This window comes from Phacochoerus africanus, chromosome 9 (assembly GCF_016906955.1).
Source record: "Phacochoerus africanus isolate WHEZ1 chromosome 9, ROS_Pafr_v1, whole genome shotgun sequence".
Taxonomy (NCBI): domain Eukaryota; kingdom Metazoa; phylum Chordata; class Mammalia; order Artiodactyla; family Suidae; genus Phacochoerus; species Phacochoerus africanus.
Window position 1 is genome coordinate 23,125,837 of NC_062552.1, and position 25,421 is coordinate 23,151,257.

The 25,421-nt window shown below is 41.1% G+C and overlaps 3 protein-coding genes across 3 annotated transcripts; 2 read left to right on the forward strand and 1 right to left on the reverse strand.

Annotated features, from left to right (window-relative positions):
- Positions 1 to 933, reverse strand: LOC125135890 (olfactory receptor 2G3-like). Its single transcript, XM_047796385.1, has one exon. The coding sequence runs from the start codon at positions 931 to 933 to the stop codon at positions 1 to 3; it is 933 nt and encodes a 310-aa protein (XP_047652341.1).
- A 10,209-nt stretch (positions 934 to 11,142) lies between these two features.
- LOC125135776 (olfactory receptor 2G6-like) lies at positions 11,143 to 12,078 on the forward strand. Its single transcript, XM_047796180.1, has one exon. It carries the CDS (start codon positions 11,143 to 11,145, stop codon positions 12,076 to 12,078), a length of 936 nt encoding a protein of 311 aa, XP_047652136.1.
- Positions 12,079 to 18,340: 6,262 nt separating this feature from the next.
- LOC125136570 (olfactory receptor 2G3-like) lies at positions 18,341 to 19,277 on the forward strand. The gene is given in 2 exon segments (XM_047797427.1): positions 18,341 to 19,102; positions 19,104 to 19,277. Coding segments are annotated over 2 exon segments (936 nt in total).
- Positions 19,278 to 25,421: the final 6,144 nt, after the last annotated feature.

Genomic DNA, 25,421 nt, shown 5'->3' on the forward strand with positions numbered 1-25,421 from the left:
CTAACATGGAACTCTTCTCAGTAATCCTCTTAGAGCCCACTTAACCTCCTTGTTTCTCAAGGTGTAGATCAAAGGATTAAGCGCGGGTGTCACTACAGTGTAGAAGAGGGTGAGGAATTTACTGTGATTCTGTGTGTATTTGCTCTTGGGTTGGATGTAGACGGAAATGATACCTCCAAAGAACAAAACCACAACAAGCAGGTGGGACCCACAGGTCCCACATGCTTTCCTCCTGCCTTGGGCAGATTTTATCCTCAGCACGCTCCTAACAATCCAGCCGTAAGAGACCAGAATAAGCCCCAGAGGTACAACAACATAGAGGACACTGGCTACGGCGGCCTCATTTTCCAGGAAGCTTGTGTTCACACAGGCGCTTTTAATCAGGGCTGGCACCTCACACATGAAATCATCCACCCTGTGGTGGCTGCAGAGAGACAACTGGAAAACCAGGATGGTCTGAACTGTGGCCTCCACGAAACCACTGATCCAGGCCAGAGCTGCTAGCTGCTGGAGAAGCTTGGGGTGCATGATAACATCATAGTGGAGGGGCCGACAGATGGCACTGAAGCGGTCATAGGCCATAACGGCCAGGAGGACGCACTCCGTGGAGCCCAGCCCCAAAGCAACGTAGAGCTGGAGCACACAACCAGCGTAGCTGATGGTCTTCGCAGGCCCCCTGAGATTCCAAAGCATTTGTGGGACAATACTGGTAGTGAAACAGAGGTCCAGGAAGGAGAGATTGGAGAGGAAGAAATACATGGGTGTGTGGAGTTTGGGGCTCAAGTATGAGGCCAGTATGATCGCCGTGTTCCCCGTCAGTGTCAGAGTGTACGTGACAGAGACGACCAGAAGGAGAACCATCTCCAGCCGGGGCTGGTCAGAAAAGCCCAGTAAGACGAAACCTGCGGGAGTGCTAAAATTTGTCCCTTTCATTGCTTAACGGTGAATCACCTTTCTTGGTCATTCCGATTTTCTTCCTGTGGGAAGGCAATCAGAGGTCATAACCAATGCAAAAATGTCAAACTGAGTAAAGTGAGCATTTGGACACTGATTTTTATATAGAGAGAGAACAGACAAAAGAAAATTATGTGAAATTAAAAAATATATAAGATTGAGGAGTCCCCGTTGTGGCTCAGTGGTTAACAAACCCGACAGGCATCCACGAGCAGGAGGGTTACTCAGTGGGTTAAGAGTCTGGCATTGCGGTGAACTGTGGTGCATTGCGCGGACTTGGCTCAGATCCCGCGTTACTGTGGCTCTGGTGCAGGCCGGCAGCTACACCTTGGATTCGACCCCTGGCCTGGCAACCTCCATATGCTGTGGGTGCAGCCCCAGAAAAGACAAAAAGACACAAAAAAAACCCAAAAATCATATATATTTATATAAAGTTTGACTTGTTACAGAGAGACAAATACAGGCATGAAAGCCCCAGATGCATTGAAAGGAAATATATAAGCATAGAGTAGACATTAAATCATACACCAGATCATATACTACATACATCCCAAACTCTCTGAAGATAATATTCGCAGGCCATCCGACAAAGCAACATAGTGAAAGTTAATGGTTACATATATAGATACAGAACAGATAATAGGCATAACATACACTGAAAGATACATCGTGTGAGCAAGAGTCTAAAAGAGAAGTTTATAGAGTCGGAGACACAAAGACAAAATAAGAACAATTAGAGTTTTTAAATAGGAACCATTAGATAGGATTATCATTACTATTCATTGTTTTTCTGTGAAGGGAATAATTGGCGACCTGATGATAGAGAAAAGGAACACTTTTGTGCTCTCCCTACTTGAGTCACTAGTCTTCCAAATTTATAAACACTGCTCTTTAGAAAAATTTAGTTCAGAGTCGCCAGCAAGCAAGCTCTTCTCCTTGGTGGCAGTCTATAGTCCTTATGCTTTAATATGCTTTACTTAACAGGAGTACATGAATTCAGCCACCTAACACAAGCTGTTGACCTTTCACAAAGTAAATCGTGTGGAATTTATTAGTGTGTTTTAAACTATTAACTTGCAAAGATTCAGAAATGGAGTTATGAAAATGTGTGATGCTGAAAGGTCAATTCTGAGGTCTCCAAAATGACTATAGCAATATACCTGTGGATCAAGTCTTAATAAATTCCTTAAAAACAAACACATAACACCAAAAAAAGAAGAAGAAAAAAAGAAGAAGAAAAAGAACAGAAAAAACCCTCCAATGGAATTCCCTTGAGGTGCGACAGAATTAGTTTGGGTCACTGCTTTGGCGCAGGTTTGATCCCTGGCCTGGGAACATCCACATACCATAGGTGAGGCCAAAAACAAACACACAAACAAACATAATACTCCAATGAAAATGTCTCATTTTCCCTTAAATATCCTGACTAGAAAATAAAAACTTACTTCTAAAAACCCACAGCCATTATACTATGTCTCTGGCATTTATGTAATTATTACATAGTCGAGTTTAAAGAGAGCAAGTGGCTTATTTTCTTTGGCATCCATGGTCATAATCGGTTGCATTTTGTATTTTTGCCGAGATGAAACTTTTATGTGTCTTGAGTAGAGGATGATCTTCTTTTTCCAGCTCTAGAGCAAAAGAAGGAAACTGATACTGGTGGTCCCTTTGGTTGTCAGCGTTTGTCTATCTGGCCATGTATTTCGGTGGCAAAATACAAGCCCTGGACGTTATGATGCACCAAACCTGACACTGACCTTACCTTCTGCCGTTCCGGAAAGAGGAAGGGAACTGTGGAAAGATTCAGTGTCTCCTAGAAAAGGGACAACCAATGAGTGGCCTTGCTTTGCTTGATAGAATTCTACATTGTCACAGTTGTTTCCTTGTGTATTTATGTGGAAGGAATTACCAGTATTCTCCAAGCAGACACCGCACTGGAACTACTGCCTCCTGCTTTCCCATTCCTGTTGCCAGTCAAGATGAAGCAAAGGGGATTTATATCTGCAAAGAGAAGAAGGTAGTCAATGTGCATGATTAAAAATATAGTCACTGTTGGTGTATACATTTTAAAAATTGCTTTTCTTCACTGCTCGAGCAAATTAGTGCTGAATGTCCTCAACTTTTAAAATAAATTCTGCCTTTCCCCCATAACATGCTAAAGAAAGGCCTACCTTGTAGAAAGAATGGAAATCCAGCTATAGAGGCTGTTGGTGGCTTTGATGAAAAGTTCCATCACGGTCACAGATCCAGGACAGGCAGTGGAGGAATCTCAGGTAGGCAGTTTGTCAGCTCACTCTCTCCTGGGATCTCGCGGCTCAGGCTCTCTGCAGATGGATGGTATTAGCTTGCTTCCTCAGCACACACCTCTGGAGTTCTCCTTCCCAAGCACCTTCCCATCTCTGTTTTAGAGAGGGAGCTAGGTCTCTGGAGAGAGAGGCACCACGGAGGCTTGTGCTTCTGTTTCCCCTGGAAGACAGTCAGTGACATACACCTTCTAAGTACACACATGCATGTACACATGCATTTTGTTATAAAGATATCCAAGTCAGATACCTTCGTGTTGTTACAGGAGATGGCATCTATATGGGATAACAGAAAGGACAACTAAATTTCGGGCTGTGAGAACATCCTTACATTCTGGTCATTTGCAAAGCCCATTAAGGTCATTCACCTACTTTCTGTCACACATGCTACTGAAAGTGTCAGTATTATTTAGATAGTATCTTATAATACCTATTTTATTTTATTTTAATTTGACCACTCCCATGGCATGTGGAAATTCCCGGGCCAGGAGTTGAACCCAAGATGCTCCAGTGACAATGCCAGGTCCTTACCCTGCTGGGCCACAAGGGAACTCCCTTGAAATACTTATTTTTAAAAATGAATTCATTAAACTTTTTTTTGTTGTTGTTAGCAAAACTCAGTTTTGTGCATGGTGAGCCGACATCTGCAATTCATATGCAATTACTGAAGATCTAAGTAATGACCGATAGACCTCTGGGAAATAGGGAATGATGGGGACGAAGTGGACTCTGCCCTCTAGTGTAAAAGGAGAGAGTATTGCAAATTCACGAACTCTTTTCGGAAGTGGTTAAAAAGACCGCCTTCATCTCAGAAAGGAATTATGACCTACACACAGCATTGTTATCACTTTTAGAAGAATAGACGAGGTTTTTCTGTAGCTGTCTCTAAAGTAGGTGGGGCACATCCCCTGAAATGATGATCCATGGGGGCGTAGTTTATGTTTTACTAATGATATAAACATACGTGTGGAATAATACATGCACCCACGTTGAAAACAACAGTGTTCATGTATGGAGGTTGCCTGACCAAAAATGTTTCTGATGAGGGACGTGGTTGTAAACATTAGAAACAACAGACGTACAGACTCTGTCATGTTCTTCCTTCTATAACTTTTCTCTCAACTATAGCACCACCAAAAGGGGATAGAAATATTTGCGAGGGAGTTCCCATCGTGGCGCAGTGGTTAATGTAATCCGACGAGGAACCATGAGGTTGCGGGTTCGATCTCGGCCCTTGCTCAGTGGGTTAAGGATCTGGCGTTGCCGTGAGCTGTGGTGTAGGTTGCAGATGCGGCTCGGATCCTGCGTTGCTGTGGCTACAGCTCTGATTGGACCCCAAGCCTGGGAACCTCCATATGTGGAGAAATAGCAAAAAGACAAAAAAAAAAAAAAAAAGAAATGTGCCAGTCCTGGGTTTTTTGCCCTCAGATTCGTTCCTTCTCCCTTTCCAACACTGTTCTGTATTATAGGAGGGCTGGTGCCCAAAGGCTGCTTTGCCCAGGCTCCGGTATCAACCGGTTCTCCCCTGGGAGACCCTGGCTTGAGACTAAAATGAAAAGAGAAGCCAGGGTATTTCTTCCTTCCACTGGGCTGTGGGAGGCTTTCCTAGCTGGGGTGCTGATCCCCTTCTTTGGTCCCAGCTCCCCTGGCAGGCTGACTCTTGTCCTTGCTTCCCCCAGGGGATCCCGGTCCTTTTGCTACTTTTGCTTCTTTTAAGTCCAGCAGTGGTAGTGGCTGCCAGCTGTTTCTAATTTCCGGGTCAACTCACAATCCACTGTTTGGGTTTTCAGCCACCACTTGTGTAACCCATTTATGCATTAGAGTCTCCCTGTTGCAAAGGATTCCATTTAATAATTAGTAGCCGGTCCCTCCCTCTGGACGTTTACTCTCTTCCCTCCCAAAAAGTATACTTCTTATGAAATACTTAGTCCGATTCAAATCATGATCTGTTGACTTCAAAAAGCTGTTTTCTATTAAACATGTTCACGAATTACCACGGAAGACAAACCCTTAACCCAAAGCAATGGATCTTTAAGTTGGATTTCGATAGCATCAAAATGGTTGGCGGTCCTGGCACCAGGAACAGCTCTTTCTCCCTTGAAAGGCTACTTGAGGAACACTTGTTCTGAACATGGAAAATATTGGCCTTCCTTTTGAATCAGGATCAAGAGCTCAATGACTGTTGTATGACATTATAGATTACTCCGACATTCATTATCATAACCTGATCTTACCCGGTGCCGCAAATGCCTTTGGAAAATTATTGACCGGTGTTAAGATTCCTTTATGTGCTGCCAATAACGGATCAGTATTAAATTAAAAGGCCACAAGGACAACAAATCTACAGATTGCTTTTCTAGCCCTAAGCTCTGTCTGCCTGAAAGTCAGTGTATCATTCTAATACGTAGTGTTTCAACTCTCAAAAAGTACTTCTGGATAACTGACTTCACTACTATCTTTCAATTAAATATATTTCCTTGTGCTTAATCATTCATGTTCAGCAGCAATAACAATCCCCAGAAAATATCGGGTCTCCCAAGTCAGTGAGGAATTAATGTATTATTTAATGGGTCAAATTATGATCCACTAAAATAGTGATAACGTCAGATCTCTGGCTAACCAATGTAATGAGAATATACATAAAAGGATTAAGTAGGTAAAGATTGGACTGCAAAATATGACGCTTACTCTCACAATAGGAGAAAATACAGGTGAACACTGGCACAAACTTAGTATTTGGAAGGTTTCCATAAGGCACATCAGAAGCCATCGTGGTAGGTACTTTTTTACCGAGCAGATCATACGACAGAAAGAATCACCGAACTGGGATGAGTGGGGGCTCTCTTATGCACCGACATTATTAGGCATATGGACGTTTTCAACTCCTTTCTACTTAGCAGCGTTCTATCTGTACAGAACTGTATGAGAAGATCATTGTAAAGCCTGCAGTTTGTTATAAAAATGTTCATCATAGCAGCTTAACTTATGGGGTAAAATTAGAAACATGTTTAATGGCCAATAGTATGGAGTTTATTCAGATAACTTGGTGTATTCTTGTAGTAAAGTATTCCTCAGGCACTGGTGCCCTGGTTAATATCAATTGACATGGAAAATTATTTATTCTTGTTCATGAAAACCACTGGTTGCAAAAGAGAAGCAAGTCTCACTTATCCAATTATGTAGCTAAATTCTGAGAGCAATGCCATAGGTTTTTTTTCTTTTCTTCACCCCCAGGAAAGACTATTATATGAACACATAAATTGGAGGGGCTGGGGTATGAGTGACAGAATTTGTGATATTCTGGTGATTAAACAGATGTCCAGTTGGGAAACGCCTGTCCCTTGAGACAGCCCTGTTCTGGACACTCTACAATGCCACGTTAATTAGCAACTTGGAGATACAGATCCCCCAGGTCTTAAGCATCTATATCCTATGTGCTTCTGATTTTTTTCTCATTTGATTTTCTCCGAGGACTACAGCTCAAGAAATATGTACTTTCATCTAGCTCGTAGGCATTGGTCTGTGCTAGCTGCTTCGGGGGAGCAATTGCAACACGCTGAAGTCTTGTCACCACTCTTCTCTTCTGCGTGCTGACCAAGCCAAAGCCAGGGCAGGGGGGACCTAGCGGATGTGAGTAACCTGTCTTGGTTGCTCAGGCCACCGCATCTGTCTCCCTCTTGAGTGGCCTCCGGGTCCATTAGTCAGCACGGTGCTCGAATGACTCCCTCTGTCTCTCCTGGAGATTCCCTTTCAGGAGTCCTTTCTGAGGTCTGACCTCTATGCATCCGTGTCAAATAGAACCAGTGTTCTCACCATGGAAATGATCAGAAACCTGCATGAGGGAAAGAAAGTTCTGGGACTTTTTGCCCAGAGGAAAAAGATTTTCCTCTAGGTATTTCTTTTGTCCAAATAGCACTTGGTAGCCTTTTTCATGTTTCGGATTTGGAGTGATAGCTGTCTTCAATCCTATGTTGTGGGTTGAAATTTTATGTGTATAGTCACATACATCCACTAACCTCTGATCATTCTCCTCAGATGCTGTTCAGAAACCCCTTTCAAGGAACATACACTCAAAATATGCACACATGTATCTACAGTTATATAGATAGACAATAGGTGTATAGTCAAACCTTAATCTTCCACCACTCTCTCAGATCCCGTTAAGAGGCTCTTTTCAAGCTGTGTTTCCCTTTGAACTGAAGAAGGGAAATGTCTGCACATCTCACCTTCGATTGATAAGCTGGTTCTCAGTGGGCGGGAGGGAGTGAAGTTATTCGTCAACATAATCAGGGTAGAAAGTTAGTAAAAGAAATGAGTGGGAATATGAGAATCCCCTTGAAGAATTCCTTGAGACCCAAATGTTTCAAAAACATGTTCGAATATTGTGATAGAAAGGTATGGGAGGAATATTTAGATGATTTTTGACTCTGACATACTAAGTAGGACACTCATAAGCACCTACATTCGTGTTATGCTTCTTTGTAAACCTTAAAAATCAAGAATTTGTTTCTCAAGTTGCTTTTGAAGCTAACTTTCCATTAAATTATGTGATTCTGAATTTTGATACTGAGTTACAAATTGGTAATTCCTACACATCTCTTTATCTGTGTTGGGACGCATGTACATTCATTCTTAGAAAGATATCATATCCTGAAAGGGGTCAATCATGAGATGAATTCTAAATTTTTTAAAAAAGAATGGAACGTATGTTATCTCCAGAGGTGATGGGAATAACTTTTTTTTTTTTTTTAGGGCTGCACCCATGATATGGAAGTTCCCAGGCTAGGGGCCAAATTGGGCTTCATTTGCCAACCTCAGTCACAACCAGAGCAACACAGAGTACGAGCTTTGGCTTCAAGCTACACTACAGCTGTGGGCAACATTGGATCCTTAACCCACTGAGTGAGGCTAGGGATTGAACCTGCATCCTCATGGATACTAGTTGGGTTTGCAACCAGTGAACCACAATGGGAATTCCTGGGAATAACTTCTTATGCTTGCATTTGACCTGAGTATTTGTTGAAACTACTGAAATCTGACTTTTAATGACTAAAGCTACAAGTCATCACTGTGGGATAAATTAGTATTTTATATTAAATAGCATTAATATAAGAGAATATTCAGAAAGTGGGACTCTATATAGCATAATTTTCAAGTTGTCTTAGTAGAATGAACTATATGAATCTAAACATTTAGCTTTAAATAAAAAAAAATTAGCTCTAGATTTTAAAATATTAAAATTTAATATTATATTTACTTATACTCCTGGTAGTAATGTAAAATAGTACAGCCATTCTGGAAAACAGTATGGCAATTCCTCAAAAAATTAAAAATTGAACTACCCTATGATCCAGCAATCCCATTCCTGGATATATTTGACAATATTGAAATCAGTATCTCGACGAGACAGCTGCACACCATGGCAATTGCACCATTATTCACAATAGTTAGGAGATGGAAATAACCCACATGTTCTTCACTGGAAGGATGGCTAAAGAAAATGAGATCTATCAATCTATCTAACATCTACCATCTGTCTGTCTAGTATGCAGCCATGAGAAAGAAGGAAATCCTGCCATTTGCTGCAACATGTATGAAAACACTATATGATATCACTTATGTGGTGAATTAAAGAAAAAACAATTTCATAGAAACAGAGAATAGAAATGTGGGTTTTGAGGGCTATTGGGGGGACAAATGGGGGACGTAGGGTCAGATGGTACAAATTTTTAGTTACAAGAATAAGTGCTGGAGATCTCACAGTGGCTCAGCGGGTTAAGAACTTAACACAGTGTCTGTGAGGATGCAGATTTGATCCCTGGCCTAGCTTAGTGGGTTAAGAATACAACATTGCCACAAGCTGTGGCACAGGTCGCAGATGCGGCTCAGATCCCTGTGTTGCTGTACAGGAACTTCCATAGGCCACAGGTGCAGCCTTAAAAAAAATTGTTAACAAACTGTTAAGAATAAGTTCTGAGGGAGTTCCCATCGTGGCTCAGTGGAAACCAATCTGACCAACATCCATGAGGATGCAGTTTCGATCCCTGGCCTTGCTCAGTGGGTTAAGGATCTGGCTGTGGTGTAGGTTGCAGACTAGGCTTGGATCTGGCATTGCTGTGGCTGTGGACTAAGCCAGTGGCTACAGCTCCAATTGGACCCCTAGCCTGGGAACCTCCATATGCGTGGGTGTGGCCCTAAAAAGGTTAAAAAAAAAAAGAAGTTCTGAGGAGCTAATGTACAGCATGGCGACTTTAGCTATTAACATGGCGTGGCATACTCGAAAGTGGCTGAAAGTAGATCCTAAGCATGCTCACCACACCCAGAGAAAAGAGGTAACTATTTCCCTAAGTTAATGTTCTTGATCGTGGTCATCATTCTGCAGTACATACATACAACAAGTTAACACGCTGTACACTTTAAGTACATATAATTTTATTTGTCAATTGTTCCTCAATAAAGTTAAAAAACTAAAATCTTAACATTGTATACATCCCATTTAAGATACACTTTTACTTTTTAAAGGTATAGCTATACCCAAATAAACTGATAAATTTAGCTTTTCTTATTCCTAAAGCTAAATGACTCAATAAAATACTGACGATAAAGCATAAAATGTGTGGGTACAGGTGGCAGCATTGTAGAAAAACAGTAAGTGAAAGTCTGGTGGCATATGTTATTATCCAGGTTGGCTTTGTTCTGCAGAAGATAAAATGGGTGGTAAAGACATATTTTGCCTTTTGGGGAATTTATGAAATACCAGTACCTTGTCTGAATGGGTATGCATGGTGAGTTTTTACCTTTTTAAGTCTAAATGTTAACATTGTATCAAAAATTGAACAAATGTGTGCACATCTGAGTTTGTGCATCTGTGTTTCATGTGCATGTATCACAAATATCTTTTTTTCCCATCGACTTTGAGATATCAAAACTTGTGGTAAGGAATCATGTCAGCTGCTAAATAACTTACAAAATTATTTAGCTTCTCTGTATCTTGAGATTCACCTGCAGCTGACCCTATATCACACTCTACTCAGAGAAGTGGTTGTAAGAAACAATATCATAACCTGCTTTGTCTGTGAGTAACAAAAGATGCAAAATATGTTCCACTTGTTTTTCTGATCCACTACCTCACCGTAATCCATTATTTTTGCCTTGTAATTTCAGCAGAAACTGTGATCACTCATAATCCATTTCATATTGGGTGTTTAAATAAGCTTTAGCATTCCTCTCCCTTTTCTCTCCTACTTCTACTAACAGACTGTATAGCCACCCAAACTGAAAGTTTCTCTTTTTTTCTCTGAAAATAATACCTTTAATAATAATTATCCAAAAATGGGAAAAAGAGGAGGGTCACATGAAAAAAAATGAGGATAGGTCAAATATTTATTGAGTCAAGAATGATGACTCAAAAGAATGCCTTTGTATGTTTGTTTGTTTTGGGGGGTTGTTTTGTTTTGTTGTTTTTTGGGTTTTGTATGTGTGTCTTTTTAGTGCCACACCCATGGCATATGGAGGTTCCCAGGCTAGGGGTAGAATCAGAGCTGCAGCTGCCAGCCTACACCAGTCACAACAATGCTAGATCTGAGCCACAACTGTGCCCTACACCTCAGCTCACAGCAATGCTGAATCCTTAACTCACTGAGAGAGGCCAGGGATCAAATCTGTGTCCTCATGGATATTAGTCGGGTTTGTTTCCACTGAGCCATGATGGGAACTCCAAAAACATTTACCTTTTTAATAACTGCCTTTTTTTCCTTCTCTGTGAAAATTCACCAGGAAAAAAAAAATTAAGCACTTCCTTAGAAATATTATAAGTGAATAGTAATAGTGCTATTTCCCTCAACTGAATTCCATATCCATTTTTCTCTTTTACAAGAACAGACTAATGGAACAAAACAATGAAACCTCTGGGGGAGATTTTATTTTGCTTGGATTCTCAGACCAGCCTCAATTGGAGGTCCTCCTTTTCGTGGTGGTGTTGATATCCTATCTTTTGACCCTCCTGGGCAACACGGCCATCATCCTGGTCTCCTGCCTGGACTGCAGACTTCACACACCTATGTATTTCTTCTTCACAAATCTCTCCTCTCTTGACCTTTGCTTCACCACCAGCATCGTCCCCCAGCTCCTCTGGAACCTGAAGGGACCAGCCAAGACCATCACGCCAGTGGGCTGTGCCATACAACTCTATGTGTCCCTGTCCCTGGGCTCCACTGAGTGTGTTCTCCTTACCATCATGGCATTTGACCGCTACGTGGCAGTCTGCAGACCTCTTAATTACACGAGCATCATGCACCCATCCTTTTGCAAGGCCTTAGCAGGAGTAGCATGGCTCAGTGGAGTAGGAAACACTCTCATCCAAGGAACCATCACCCTTCGGCTTCCTCGATGTGGACATCGCCACCTGCACCACTTCTTATGTGAAGTGCCCGCCATGGTCAAGCTGGCCTGCGTGGACACCCAAGCAAATGAAGCCCAGCTTTTTGTGGCCACGTTAGTTCTCCTTCTTCTTCCTGTGGCATTGATATTGGTCTCCTACGGATCCATTGTCCAAGCCGTGATGAAAATTAAGTCCGTCCAAGCTTGGCGCAAGGCTCTCGGGACCTGTGGTTCCCATCTGCTGGTGGTGTTCCTCTTCTTTGGGCCCAGCTCGGCCATATACATTCAACCAAAGAGATCCTATGGCCAAAGTCAGGGCAAGTTCCTTACACTCTTTTATACTGTTGTCACTCCCACACTCAACCCCCTGATATATACTCTGCGGAACAAGGATGTGAAGGGAGCCCTGAGAAGACTGCTGAGAAGAGGACAAAGTTCCTAAGGAAAAATCAGGGAAACAGTGACTTTGTGTTGTGGAAAGTAATTAAAGAGACCTAAGGTTAAATCACTCCTCCCAAGTAGAAAGTGTGTGTGTTGCTTACTTCTCTGTCTGTATTTAAGTGTAACGTGGCTAACACGGTTGAGAAAAAAGAAGCACATTTAGATTCAACTTGAACAGCTCATGGAACCTCATGTGTGTATGAGTGCCTGTGTGGTATACACATACTCACGCTTCCTTTTATTAAACGTCTTTGAAGGGCTGCAATACAGGTTCAGATCGGGAGATTCTGTAATCTACCCAATATATATGTGCTTACATATCTGACTAGGGAATTAAATAGTGTTCAATATGCAAATAGAAAATTGAGACGCAGATGCTCGTGTGAGGAAATTACTGTAGTATTTTCTTCTTCTTCTTCTTTTTTATTTTTTTGTCTTTTTCGGGCCACTCCTGTGGCATATGGAAGTTCCCAGGCCAGGGGATAAATTGGAGCTGTAGCTGCTGGCTGATGCCACAGTCACAGCAACCAGATCCTGTCTGTAACCTAGACTACAGCTCACAGCATTGCCGGATCCTTAACCCACTGATAGAGGCCAGGGATCATACCTTCGTCCTCATGGATACTAGGCAGGGTTGTTACCACTGAGCCACTATGGGAAACTCCTACTGTAGTATTTTCTTTGTAAAAGAGCCCTGGTACAATATTATTTAAAATACTTTATACACGGTATCGCAATTCAAGAAATGTATACAACAAAACTTAAAAATGTGGGCTTTTTTAAAATAGTAAAGGGAGTTTGTGGTCAGTAGATGCAAAGTATTACATTTAGAGTGGATAGCAAGGTCCTACTACATAGCACAGGGAACTATATCCACTCTCCTGGGATAGACCATGATAGAAAATAATACAAAAAACTATATATATATATATATAATACACATAAACATACATTATGACTCAGTCACTTTGCAGTACAGCAGTATAGCAGACATTGGCACAACATTCTAAATCAACTATACTTTAATAAAATAAATAAATATTAATTTTAAAAAAGGAAAAAGGAACAAAAGTAGTAAAGGACCAGATCTGTGAATCTACCTAAAATTATGAAAAAAGAAAAATATTCGTTTTACAAATATTTTATATAGAATTACCTAATGTAATGAGATACCTAAAACTTTTATAATTTCACATGGACCCAGGGTCTACTAGGCAAAATCTTGCATTCAGTTCTATTCGATGCAGTAACTCTTCCCCTGGTATCTTTGTGAGTGTAAAATTCATGGGCTCTGAAGCCAGACTGCCTTGCTTTGCAATTTGGCTTTTGTACTCACTAGCTACATACAAACCTCTGCTCTTTACTGACCTCTTTGTGCCTCAGTTGAATTACCCGACGGGTTTGCAGTAAGACTTCAAGAAATTCACTCGTGCAGAGTTCTTTAAAAACTACTCATGGCGGCACTAGTCACTGCCGGGTGAGTCTCAGAGATTGTGAACACACTTTCGGAAACAGTGTGATGATCCACAGCCTCCAGACTCTTCACACTCTTCCTCCATCATCCTTAACCTGTGCTTGGTTGGTTGGTTTGTGACCGTCTTTTACTTTGCATCCTCCTGTACACTGTACCTCTTTTTCAGTTTGCTGGAAGTGCTAAGACCAACCCAAATCTCTCTTAACTTCACATCTCTTTGTGTGATATGCTCTCTGCTATGCCATAGCTCCTCACCCCAGCCCAGGGAGCTCATGGAGTTCCCCTTCTAGCTCCCAGGCACGGAAAGTGTTGCTATCTATGACCGAATTTCTAAAATCTACAAACGGTTTTCTTCATACTTTCATTTTCTTCCATGACAAGTTTAATTACTCTATCAAATTATTTTCCATGTATTGCTCTACATTGCTCATTTGCATGGCTTCAAATGATTAGCAGGTTTAAATAATAAGAATTCAACCTGACAAATCTGATAGTTTAATTGGCTTTATTGAATGAATCATAAATTGGGCACCTACCTAATAGAAAGGAGAACTGTACAAAATCAGAGGCTTTTATGGGCAAAAGAAGAAAAGAGTGGATTGCTTCAGGTTTAGATAAACTCCCTGTGGGGGGTGGAAGGAGACTCTGCGTTACATTACCTCCTTGGTGCTAAGCTGAAAATGCCACCTTCCTGGAGGGGGTCGTAACTGCAATTAGATTAGGAAGTAAGTCTTGGCTTGCTTTTGAGGGCTTAGCACAGTGACTCCACTTGGACCTGTGGTTTCTTTTTTAAAATTAAGTCTGCAGAGCACAAAATTCCAGGTCTCCATCATCTTAATCTAATGCATTGCGTATCTTCCCCAACATGCTACCGTTCATCTTAAGTTCAATTAATACTTACACACTCAGCAGTTTCTAACAGTGTTTCCTTTTATTACTTAAACAATTTATACCATATGCAAGTTATGCCATATCTATTTCTCAAAGTCCAACTTAAGTCTCATCTTTCACAAGTGTGTCCTCGTTGCCCAATTGTACTCTCTTGCTCTGCATTGCCAAGTCATCTTTCATGCACTAGTCAATAAACATGTGAGAATAAAAGGATCTTTCAAGGAATTCAAGTACTCCTATAGCCAGAGGAGAGAGAATATATTAGGGAATGATGGGAGATACACATGGAAGACTAAAAAAGGACCAAATCACAAAGGGATTTATGTATTATACTAAGGAGGTTGGGCTTACCTAAGGTCTCTGGGAGAGTATTTGTTTTGTATAAAGTCATGGACTCTAGAGTTGGGGCAACCTTGATTCTCATTCGCATAGCAAGTTATTTAACGTCTGCAAGGTAAAGTTTCCAGATCTGTAGTGAGTGGACTAACAGTACCAGCTTCATAGGGTGGTGGGCAGTAAATGAGCTAATGCCTGCAGCATGCTTGGCAGAGTGTCTGGCACCTAGTAAAACTCAGTTCATATTTGCCTACTGATGTATTATTATCAGTAGGGGTATGATAATACTGACTACCCATGGGGCATGATTAAAACAGAAGAACAATAACTGCTCTTTCCCTGCTCCCGGATCATAAGAGAGTGCCATAGTATTTTGGGTCATTTTTAAATGTTAAAGAAGTTCACTTTTAGTGGTAATAAGGCATTCTTGTGTAAATAATTAAAATGTCCACTGCCGGGCTACACTTAACTTACATTTGAAGCTTGTAAATCTTTCAGAGTTCCTGTTGCGGCACAGTGGTTAAGGAACCTGACTAGGATCCATGAGGTTGCTGGTTCGATCCCTGGCTTCGCTCAGTGGGTTGAGGATCTGGTGTTGCCGTGAGCTGTGGTATAGGTTGCAGACCCAGCTCGGATCCTGTGTTGCTGTGGCTCTAGCCAGCGGCTACATTTCTGATTGGACCCCTAGCCTGGGAATCTCCATATGCCAGGGAGCAACCCAAGAAATGGCCCCCCAAAAATAAAAAATAAAAATAAATAAAAAAATAAAGCTTGTAAATCTTTAAGGCTTGAGCCTATTCCTGTCTGAGACCCTGGAGTGGGGGCTGGAGTGTTCTAAGAGCCTCTACTGTCCATCCTGTGCATCTTCCTCTGTGCATCTAGCTTGAAAAGGATAGTGTCTGGACTTGCCAGGGTGAAACTCTGCAGAGAGGAAAACAGAAGGTAGGCAGTGACGTTTATTTGACTCTGTAGCCAAAGACTGCTTTCTTTAGTTTCTCACATTTTGTGTTTTCAGGCAATTATTAGGCAATTAGAAAATGTGAGGTAATCTAGTTAACGTCATCAGTTATCAGGGGAGGACAAATTGAAATCATGATATATGTACCCCCAAACTGGCTAAAAGTAAAAAGATAAAATATGAAGATATGAGCTAACAGGATAGATTTGTAAATATATATGCACCTACATGCATAGATTATATATGATCAGAAAAACCATGAATATGACAGAAATGAGAGAACAACTCAGTGATGGGTGGGGATGGGGACCGGACTTCTATATCTTTGTGGTTTGACCTAGAGAGAAACCAAGAACATCAGAGGGATGAACGTATCTTTCAGAAGCATCTCCTGGGACAGCTCTTCTCTGGATACTACAGAGCCTGATATTAATTGCCACATTGGGAGATCTGTGTCCTTGGGATCTTCCCAGATTCATTGTCCTGTGACCTCTCTTAGCTTCTCCTGCCTTGCTGATCTTCAGGGAGCTCCATCTCAAATAACAGTCCCTCCAACCAGTACGTGGGCCTTAGGCATCGAGTTGGCATTTCAAGGTAATAATAATTTGAACTCTATGACTTCTTTTTCCCACCACTGTGGGAGTCTCAGTGTAAGTGTACAAAAATCTGGAAGACTTCCTCTCTTTTAACTCGTTCACTTCCACTGATGCCCTGATTTTCTATCGACACCATGCCTATGACTCTTAACTTGTAAGAGTAAATTGGGATTATGGCTTAAAGTGAGAGGAGATCACATGGTGCATGGACGATGATACATTTTGCATCATAGTGGAATAGAATCCTTCCACAAGCCTAAAGGGAACATATTCTTACAATTATCCATGTAAATATGGAACCAGTTCACGATTGTGAATTGATCTTTCATGGCGTTTCTATTGAAGTACTGTTATGTGTGTGTGGGGGGAGGTAGGGAGAGGGTTAAACAGGAGGAATTCTTATTTGACGGAGAGGGTAAGGTAGCAACCTGCAGCCTGGATGGAAGAGTATTGAACCAAGTCTCTTGATCCAGACCTCCCCCCACCGCTGGGTAGTTAAACAGATGGGAATTGACCCCGAATAAGAGGATGGAAGAAATTATGCTTGTATGTGCGTATTTGTGGTTTTGTGCATGGATAGCTGTGCTTGTCATTGTGAGTGTGTCTATAAGCAAAATAGGTCTGTATAATGTGAATGAGCTTGTTCCTTAGTAGTTCTTTTGTAGTCTCATTTTACTGTGATTTTCGTTCGCCATTTTGAGTGATCACTCAGTGACTTCATGCTGCTGTTGCACGTCCAGACCGCCCACCTGACTCGTCCTTTGACTTCATTTTTTTTCCCCTGGGTTCTGCTAAATATCTGTTTACGTGATAAGTTATTGATCACTGAGAATTTATTTCAATGCCACAATTCATGTTCACAACAAGTAATATCACAATTTTAGGGTATGCAGTTATTACTAGGGAAGAATTTGGAAACCTGAGTGATTTCGATTGATGACAAGTAGAGGTGCCTATTTGTCTTGAACGTGAAATACAGTTACAGTCTTTGGGAATGTTTTGCATCAGTGAATTTATTTTAAACCTTTGCACTTATAGCTGTTTGACTTTAACAAACCCATTAAAACTGTGGCCTCTTTAATCTTCCAGAAGGTAAAAAAATGGATGTGGGCTTGAGGTACATTGAGGCCATTTCTTTCTCCACCAAAGAGCTTTCCTTTCCCAGAGCCTCATTCCCTCCATTCAGCTTCAACCACCTCTTCTTTCAACATGTGAGACAAGAAAGCTGACTCCCTTCCTCCCCACCACTCACCAAAGAAGCAAGGACTTTTGTTCCCCACACACAGCATGAAGTTACATCACTAATCAGCCGGTGGTCTGAGTGAGTTAACCAATCCTTAAAGGAAATATGTTTTTGAAATTATGTGCCTATAATGACCAAACATTTAGATCTAAATGTTAATGTTATTACTTTCAATAGCCTAATGTTTGCCATTTTACAGGAAAAATAACCTCTCCAGAAGTTATTGCAAAAAGTAACCTCTCCAAAAATGATGCCTCTCCAGAAGTTGACGGTCATGCATATAATGCAAATCCTGGAAAAAATACTCACTTCAAAATCATAGTTGAAAAAGTCAAATGTTATTGACAAATATTATGTACATATATTACACATCAGTATCCCTGAGTTTTCCCCATTTAGTTTGAATGATTTGCCATGAACTCTCAATTAATCAAATGCATTTTATTCTTCTGATATTCTCTCTAGTCCTTTATTTTTTCCTGGGATAAATTGTATCTCACTTTCCTATGAGTTATCTCCAAAGAAAACTCCTTCTTCTACCATGAGCCTTCACAGTGCCTCTCTGTACCGTGTCTGGCCCTTCGTGTCCTTTGCCTGCAGCTTCTGAAGGAGACTGCCAAGATTTATTCTCCCGGGCACGGTAATTTCTCCCAGAGTTAGTGCTTCAAAGAGTAATTTTAAGAGGCTGATATTGTGGCCAGAGGCCAAAGCTACATCCTTCCTCTAAATTCCTACAATGTTTTCCTCCTTATTCTGAGCAGGGTGATGGGCACCAACAGTAGCCCTGTTGAAGACAACATCATCCTGGCGGGCTTCTCGGATCAGCCCAGCCTGGAAAAGATACTCTTCGGGGTTGTTTTGGCATCATACCTCCTGACTCTGGTGGGAAACACAATCATCATTCTGATCGCTTCCACTGACCCTCATCTCAAAACACCCATGTACTTTTTCCTCACCCACCTCTCCCTAGTTGATATCTGCTTTACCACCAGTATTGTCCCCCAGCTGCTGTGGAACCTCAGGGGACCAGCCAAGACCATAACCGCCCTGGGCTGTGCTGTCCAGCTCTATGTCTCCCTGGCTTTGGGCTCCACTGAGTGTGTTCTCCTGGCTGTCATGGCTTTTGACCGCCACGCTGCCGTTTGCAAACCTCTCCACTATGCAGCTGTGATGAACCCACGGCTGTGCCAGGCCCTGGCAGGGGTTGCATGGCTGAGTGGAGTAGGAAACGCTCTCATCCAGAGCACTGTCACCCTCTGGCTGCCTCGCTGTGGACACCGGCGGCTCCATCATTTCTTCTGTGAGGTGCCCTCCATGATTAAGCTTGCATGTGTGGACATCCACACCAATGAGGTCCAGCTATTCATTGCATCCCTGGTCTTGCTCCTCTTGCCCTTGGCACTGATACTGACGTCCTATGGACACATCGTCAAGGCAGTTACTAGGATCAAGTCAGTCCAGGCCTGGCGCAAAGCCCTGGGGACATGCGGATCCCACGTGGTGGTGGTGTGCCTCTTCTACAAGACCATGTACCGCTGTGTACATCCAGCCCAACAGCTCTTATGCCCCTACTTCTGGGAAATTCATCTCCCTCTTCTACACGGTACTGACTCCAAGCCTCAACCCTCTCATCTACACACTGAGGAATAAAGATGTGCAAGGAGCTATGAGAAGACTATTTCACAGGGACTTGGGCTCATAAAAAACAAAGCAGAGCCCACAAGGATCAGCTTGTGTGTGTGTGTGTGTGTGTGTGTGTGTGTCTAAAAGAGACGAGTCATTTTGCACAATCCTTCGCTAAAGAAATGTACTGTTCTACAAGGAGCACATGCGATCTTCATAGTTTGCCTGGTTGTCTTTTATTGGCCTCAGAACTATCCGTCCTCTTCATCCTCCTTCCCAGGCTTCTTTGGGGCCCTTCGTAAGGCAATGTCTCCTCACACCCTCTCAATGTCCATTATTCATATCATTTCTGGTTCTTGCCCTCCCTGCCTGTGTTTTTCTTCCGCCTTCCTTCCTTTTTCCATGGTCCACTCTGTTTTTCTCCTTTGTCCTTTCCCTTGTTATCCTTTTCTTTCTCTCCTTTGTGTTGCTTCCTTCTTTCCCCCCCTGTTATTCTTTTTATGATGTGCTTATCATTTCCCTGGCTGCTTCTACATTCTCTTCCTTCCCATCAATAGTCTAACAATTCCTGGAAACAACTCTCTAAAACCAATTTCCCGTTGATCACAAGAAAGAGCTTTCTTGCCTTGTGGAGTACAGTGGAGAGATTAGACTAGAGAATTTGGGTTTTTTTTTTTTTATTTTTGGGTGTTTGTTTTTTGTTTTGTTTGTTTGTTTGTTTTGCCTCTTTAGGGCCACTCCTGTGGCATATGGATGTTCCTGGGCTAGGGGTCAAATTGGAGCTGCAGCTGCTGGCCATAACAACACCAGATCCAAGCCACATCTGAGACCAACACTGCAGCTCACAGAAATGCTGGATCCTTAACCCACTGAGCGGGGCCAGGGATCGAACCTATGTCCTCATGGATCCTAGTCAGGTTTGTTACTGCTGCATCACATCGGGAACTCTGAGAATTTGGATTTTAACTCCAAAAGTTCCTTTTTGAGCTTGTGCAGGTTTTACTGAAGTTTTTGTATCCATGTTTATTTACAAGTAAAAAAGGAGTGAGCTTTACTATTATGTTGATTAAAAGATCAAAAAGTAAGAGTAGTGTAAACTTACTAGTTTTTGTTTGGTGATTGGTTTGTAATGCAAGTGCCTGACTTAAGCTTTGATTGCGGAGGCATCTGCTTCAAAGGGGACAATCTCAAAAAGAACCATTGCCACCCACAGGACGAGATAAAGAGCCAGGCTGTCCCCAACTCCCATCCCTCAGAGTCCTTTGTTTCAGAGATCTGGGTTGATTTTAGGTAACCGACAGTTCGGACCACTTGATTTTCTCTTCCTGCTCTTATGTTTTCACCACTAAAGATGGAACCCAGAAACCCCAAGCTCCCACCTTTGGTGCCAATAAAAGCAGAACCCAGACCTGCTCTCTCTCTCTACCTGAGACCTCACTGTGCAGCCCCAGATTTTCAATCATAGTAAGAACCCCAAGGGCCAATCCACCCTCAACACTGATTATCCATAGGCTGAGACCAGCACAAAACAATAAGTAAAGCAGCTGCCAAAAGTGATCAATATATGTCAATTAACATTTTTTCTTCTTCTTCTTTTTTTTTTTTTTGCCACACCTTTGGTGTGCAGATGTTTCCAGGCCAAGGTTTGAATCTGTGGCACAGCAGCCACAACGCCAGATTTTTAAGGGCTAGGCCACCCAGGAACTCCATTTAACATCTTTTCAATCTCCTAATTTTCTTATCATAGTATTCTCCCTATTTTGATCTAATATATGCTTATCACTTTCAACAGTATTGAATTTATCTAGTCGATAATTAGTTACCATTTTATATCTGAATGGAAAATTTGTTACCATTTTATATCTGAATCAAAAAATAATCCTTGGGAAATATGGTAAAAATAAGTTCCCCTTTTGCCCTCATAATATGGAAAAAAAAACATGATTTATTTTCTTCACTCACTTCACTCACTTTTTTGGTAAAAAAGTATGACACTTTTGCTTTTAATGGTGACAACAGGGTTGAAGTTGGTATTTCCAAAGGATAGGTATTGTAGTGTGGTCATAAAGAATACTTGAACTCAAAGAGATCAGAGCCTCTGTTCTGTCTCTAGCATTTATTTCCCAGCTGCATAACTCCAGGTAAATCCCTCAACATTTCCAACCCTCATTTCTCCATTTCTAAAATGGGGACCACCTCAGAGCTTTGTTGTAAGTATTTCAGGAGATGGTGAGAAGGCATATAGGAAGGAGTCCGTAAGTGTCAGTTACCATTAACAAACTCTGTTGACCTGGTGATAATCGTGGTGCCAGACTGAGTGGCCTTGATGACAAATACATGCTTTTCAGGCATAAGTTATGTGGGTTGTCACAAGTCATTGTTAATATTCTACTAAGTTCACTGGTGATCATCAAATGAGTTCCGCTTTAGAATCTAACCCAATATGTGGGTCAGTTAATTTCATCAAACATGCTTTTTTTTTTTTTTTTCATTGACAAGCCAACAGCAATTAGTCTAGTGTGATCTAATAATTGTGACTCAATTATAATATCTAATTCTGGCCTTGATTTCTGTCATTTCCAATTTCCAACAGTCTGGGGAAAAAAGTTTTCCTCATGTAAACCCTGACCAAAGATATCCTTATCCAGACATTACAGAGCACCTCATGTTTGGTCATACACTTCACTTCCCAACCTGCCAGCTGGATTCACCAACCATAACAGTATCAGATGAGGTCCTGAATGGCAAGGTCCTCCTGTAAAGCTATACCAGCATGTTCTGTCACTCGACTGGATGCTTATCCATAATTTTTTTCATTTTTTTTAACTACTGGCTGTCTCTATCTCCCTATTATTCCCACAGTTACTCTTTTTAATTTTCAGAAAATTACTTAATTTCTCACATCAAAATTAAAGCAATAAGAAATTTATATTAAAGAAAATGAACCTGTTGGAGTTCCCACTGTGGTACAACAGGTTAAGGATCTGGCATTGCCACAGCTGTGGCATACATTGCAGCTTCAACTTGGATTTCATCCCTGGCCCAAGAACTTCCATAATCTGTAGGTGTAGCCAAATAAAAGAAAAAAAAGTGAAAGAAGAGAAAATGAGTTTGTGACCTCTGCCCCTTAAGAACTTCCCTTAAGATGAAAAGCTGTGCACAAAGAACTGAAAAGTCAAATCAAAATCAACATAGGAACAATTTATTCATTATACACTCAATCAGTAATAATCTATGCACCACTATATGTTTATCACTGTGAAGAATTAGAGCATCCTAGAATAACTGACAAATAGTATGTAATATTCCTATAAAATATATTTCATGATTTATGAATCAATTAAAAATCAATGTAAGGTCATAACAGATGCACAATAAAATAAGACAGCACATATAGTGAATGCCTATGTGTCTGAGAAATTCAAATAAAGCATAAATCTACTGAGTACTGGGTAGTCCTTTGAAGGAAGAGCTAAAACTACAAACATATGCGGGGTCAAGAAATTTGCTTTCCAGGTAAGAATGTCCTGAATGTGCTAAGGCTCAGAGGGCAACATATTTGAAGGATGGAAATCACTGGCTTCCAATGATATACTTTGGGAATAGAAATAATATGGCACCTTAAGTTTTTACAACTGCATAAATCATTACTGAATAAAAGTGAAGTGAATTTTTTCAAACTTAACACACTTATTTTCTATTATTTTATTCCCATAACCAGCTACCTAGATAGATTTTTAGAAATAGCGCTCTGGTAAATAATAAGTTTAATGAAGATATTTATCCCCATTCCTTTCTGAAAACCATAAAAATATATTAAATACAAAATTGTATGTCTCTATAAGGACAAATGGAACTGGAGAGGAACTGAGAGCAAGCAGAAATCAATAAACTTTTGGAAGATAGGAAGCAGATGGAAGGTAGTAAATGACTTACTGGGAAAAAAAAAAAAAGATGATGAATAATGCCTTGAAAGGACTGGGAGGCAGAGAGGAGCAGCCAGCAGGAATAAAGGCCACTTGTACTGCAGAGCCTTGGAGTAGCAGTGGTGCTAAGAAAGGTGAGCGTTGGGGATCTTAGAAGGCAGGTTGCAGAGTGAGGCTAAAATCACAACCATTAAAAAGTCTGCCTAAAAAGTGTAGGTCTCCCTAGTCCATACAACTAGGTGAGGGACCTTCTGATATCAAAGCTGGTAAAAGGAGTGGTCACCCTTAGACGAGTTAGGTCAGAGAGCACCCCCAGGCCTGGCAGAGAGTTGACTAGAATGTCACCCCCAAAACAGGGCATTTGGCTAGGTGCTTCGGACGGCCTCTTTCCCCCTGGTTTTTCCTCATTCCGCTCCTAGAACACTGGTCAGCTTTAGAACCTTGTAACTCTCTAGGCAGGAAAATAGAAGTGGTTCCTGTGGGGAATGTAGAAGGCTTTTACAAAGCGAACCAAAAGTGTCCTGACATTTGAGTTATTCCAGTGAAAGCCTTGATCATCCCATCAGCAAGCATCCCCCAAGAGCACAGCATTTCCAACTAATTTTTGGGTGAAGGCATTGCCTCACCTCTGAGTCAGTCCTCTAACAGAGGGAGACAAACATAAACAGAGAGAAAAAAGAGAGAGAGAGAAAGAAATAATAATAAAAATAAAGAAAGAGAAGACACATAAAAACGGAATAAATAACAGCAAAAATCGTCGTAGTTGGTATAATTAATGAAGGCTCATCAAACAAACAAACAAACAAACCCTCAGGACTTAAAAGTAGAATGATAAGAAAAGAGGCAAAAAAAAAAAAATTATTAGAACAGTCTCCCAAAGCAACAAAAATAAAAGCAAAAATAAACCAGTGGAACCTAATCAAACTGACAAGCTTTTGCACAGCAAAGGAAACCACACACAAAAAAAGACAACTTACCGAATGGGAGAAAATAGTTTCAAGTGATGCAACTGACAAGGGCCTGATCTTAAATATACAATCAACTTATACAACTCAACGGCAAAAAAGCCAACAACTCAATGGAAAATGGGCAAAAGACCTGAATAGACATTTCTCCAAAGATGTACAAATGTCCAACAAGCACTTGAAAAAATGCTCAGTGTCCCTGATTACTGGAGAAATGCAAATCAAAACTACTATGAGATACCACCACACATCTGTCAGAATGGCAATCATTAATAAATCCACAAGTAACAAGTGCTGGAGAGGATGTGGAGAAAAGGGAACCCTCCTGCACTGTTGGTGGGAATGTAAATTGGTACAACCCCTATGAGAAACAGTATGGCAGTATCTTTGAAAACTATAACATAGAATTACCATATGACTGCCTCAATCCCACTCTTGGGCATTACCCAGACAAAACTTTCCTTGAAAAAGACATGTGCACCCACATATTAATTGCAGGCACTATTCACAATAGCCAGGACATGGAAACAACCCAAATGTCCACTGACAGATGATTGGATTCGGAAGACGAGGTATATACACATGGAATACTACTCAGCTGTGAAAAGGAACAAAATAATGCCATTTGCAGCAACATGGATGGAACTAGAGACTCTCATACTAAGTGAAGTAAGTCAGAAAGAGAAAAGACAAATACCATATGATATCACCTACATCTGGAATCTATTATACAGCACAAATGAACCTTTCCACAAAAAGGAAAATCATGGACATGGAGAACAGAGCTTTGGTTGCCAAGGGGGAGGGGGGAGGGAGTGGGGTGGACTGAGAATCTGGAGTTAATAGATGCAAACTGTTGCATTTGGAATGGATAGCAATGAGATCCTGCCGTATAGCACTGGGAACTATATCTAGTCACTTATGATTGAGCATGATAAAGTGAGAAAAAAGGATGTACACATGTATGTGTAACTGGGTCACCTTGCTGTGCAGCAGAAAATTGACAGAACACTCTAAACCAGGTATAATGGAAAAAAATAAACATTATTCTATTAATAATAATAAAAATAAAAAGACCCTCTACTCCTGTTAAAATAAAAGTTTTCAAAGGCTCTTAATGAGAATTAATAATGACTTTAAGAAATTGCTTTAAAAACCCAAACATACTATCTTCTGTTGAGTATACAATACAGGCCTAGTTTACATTATTTTCCTAATTGCATTAAATGGTTTCTGTTACCTTAAGCAAAATATTAGAACAGTAAAAATAAATTGAAAGAGAGAAGCATTCAAACATAACCTTGAAAATTTCCTAGAGTAGAAGAAAAAAGC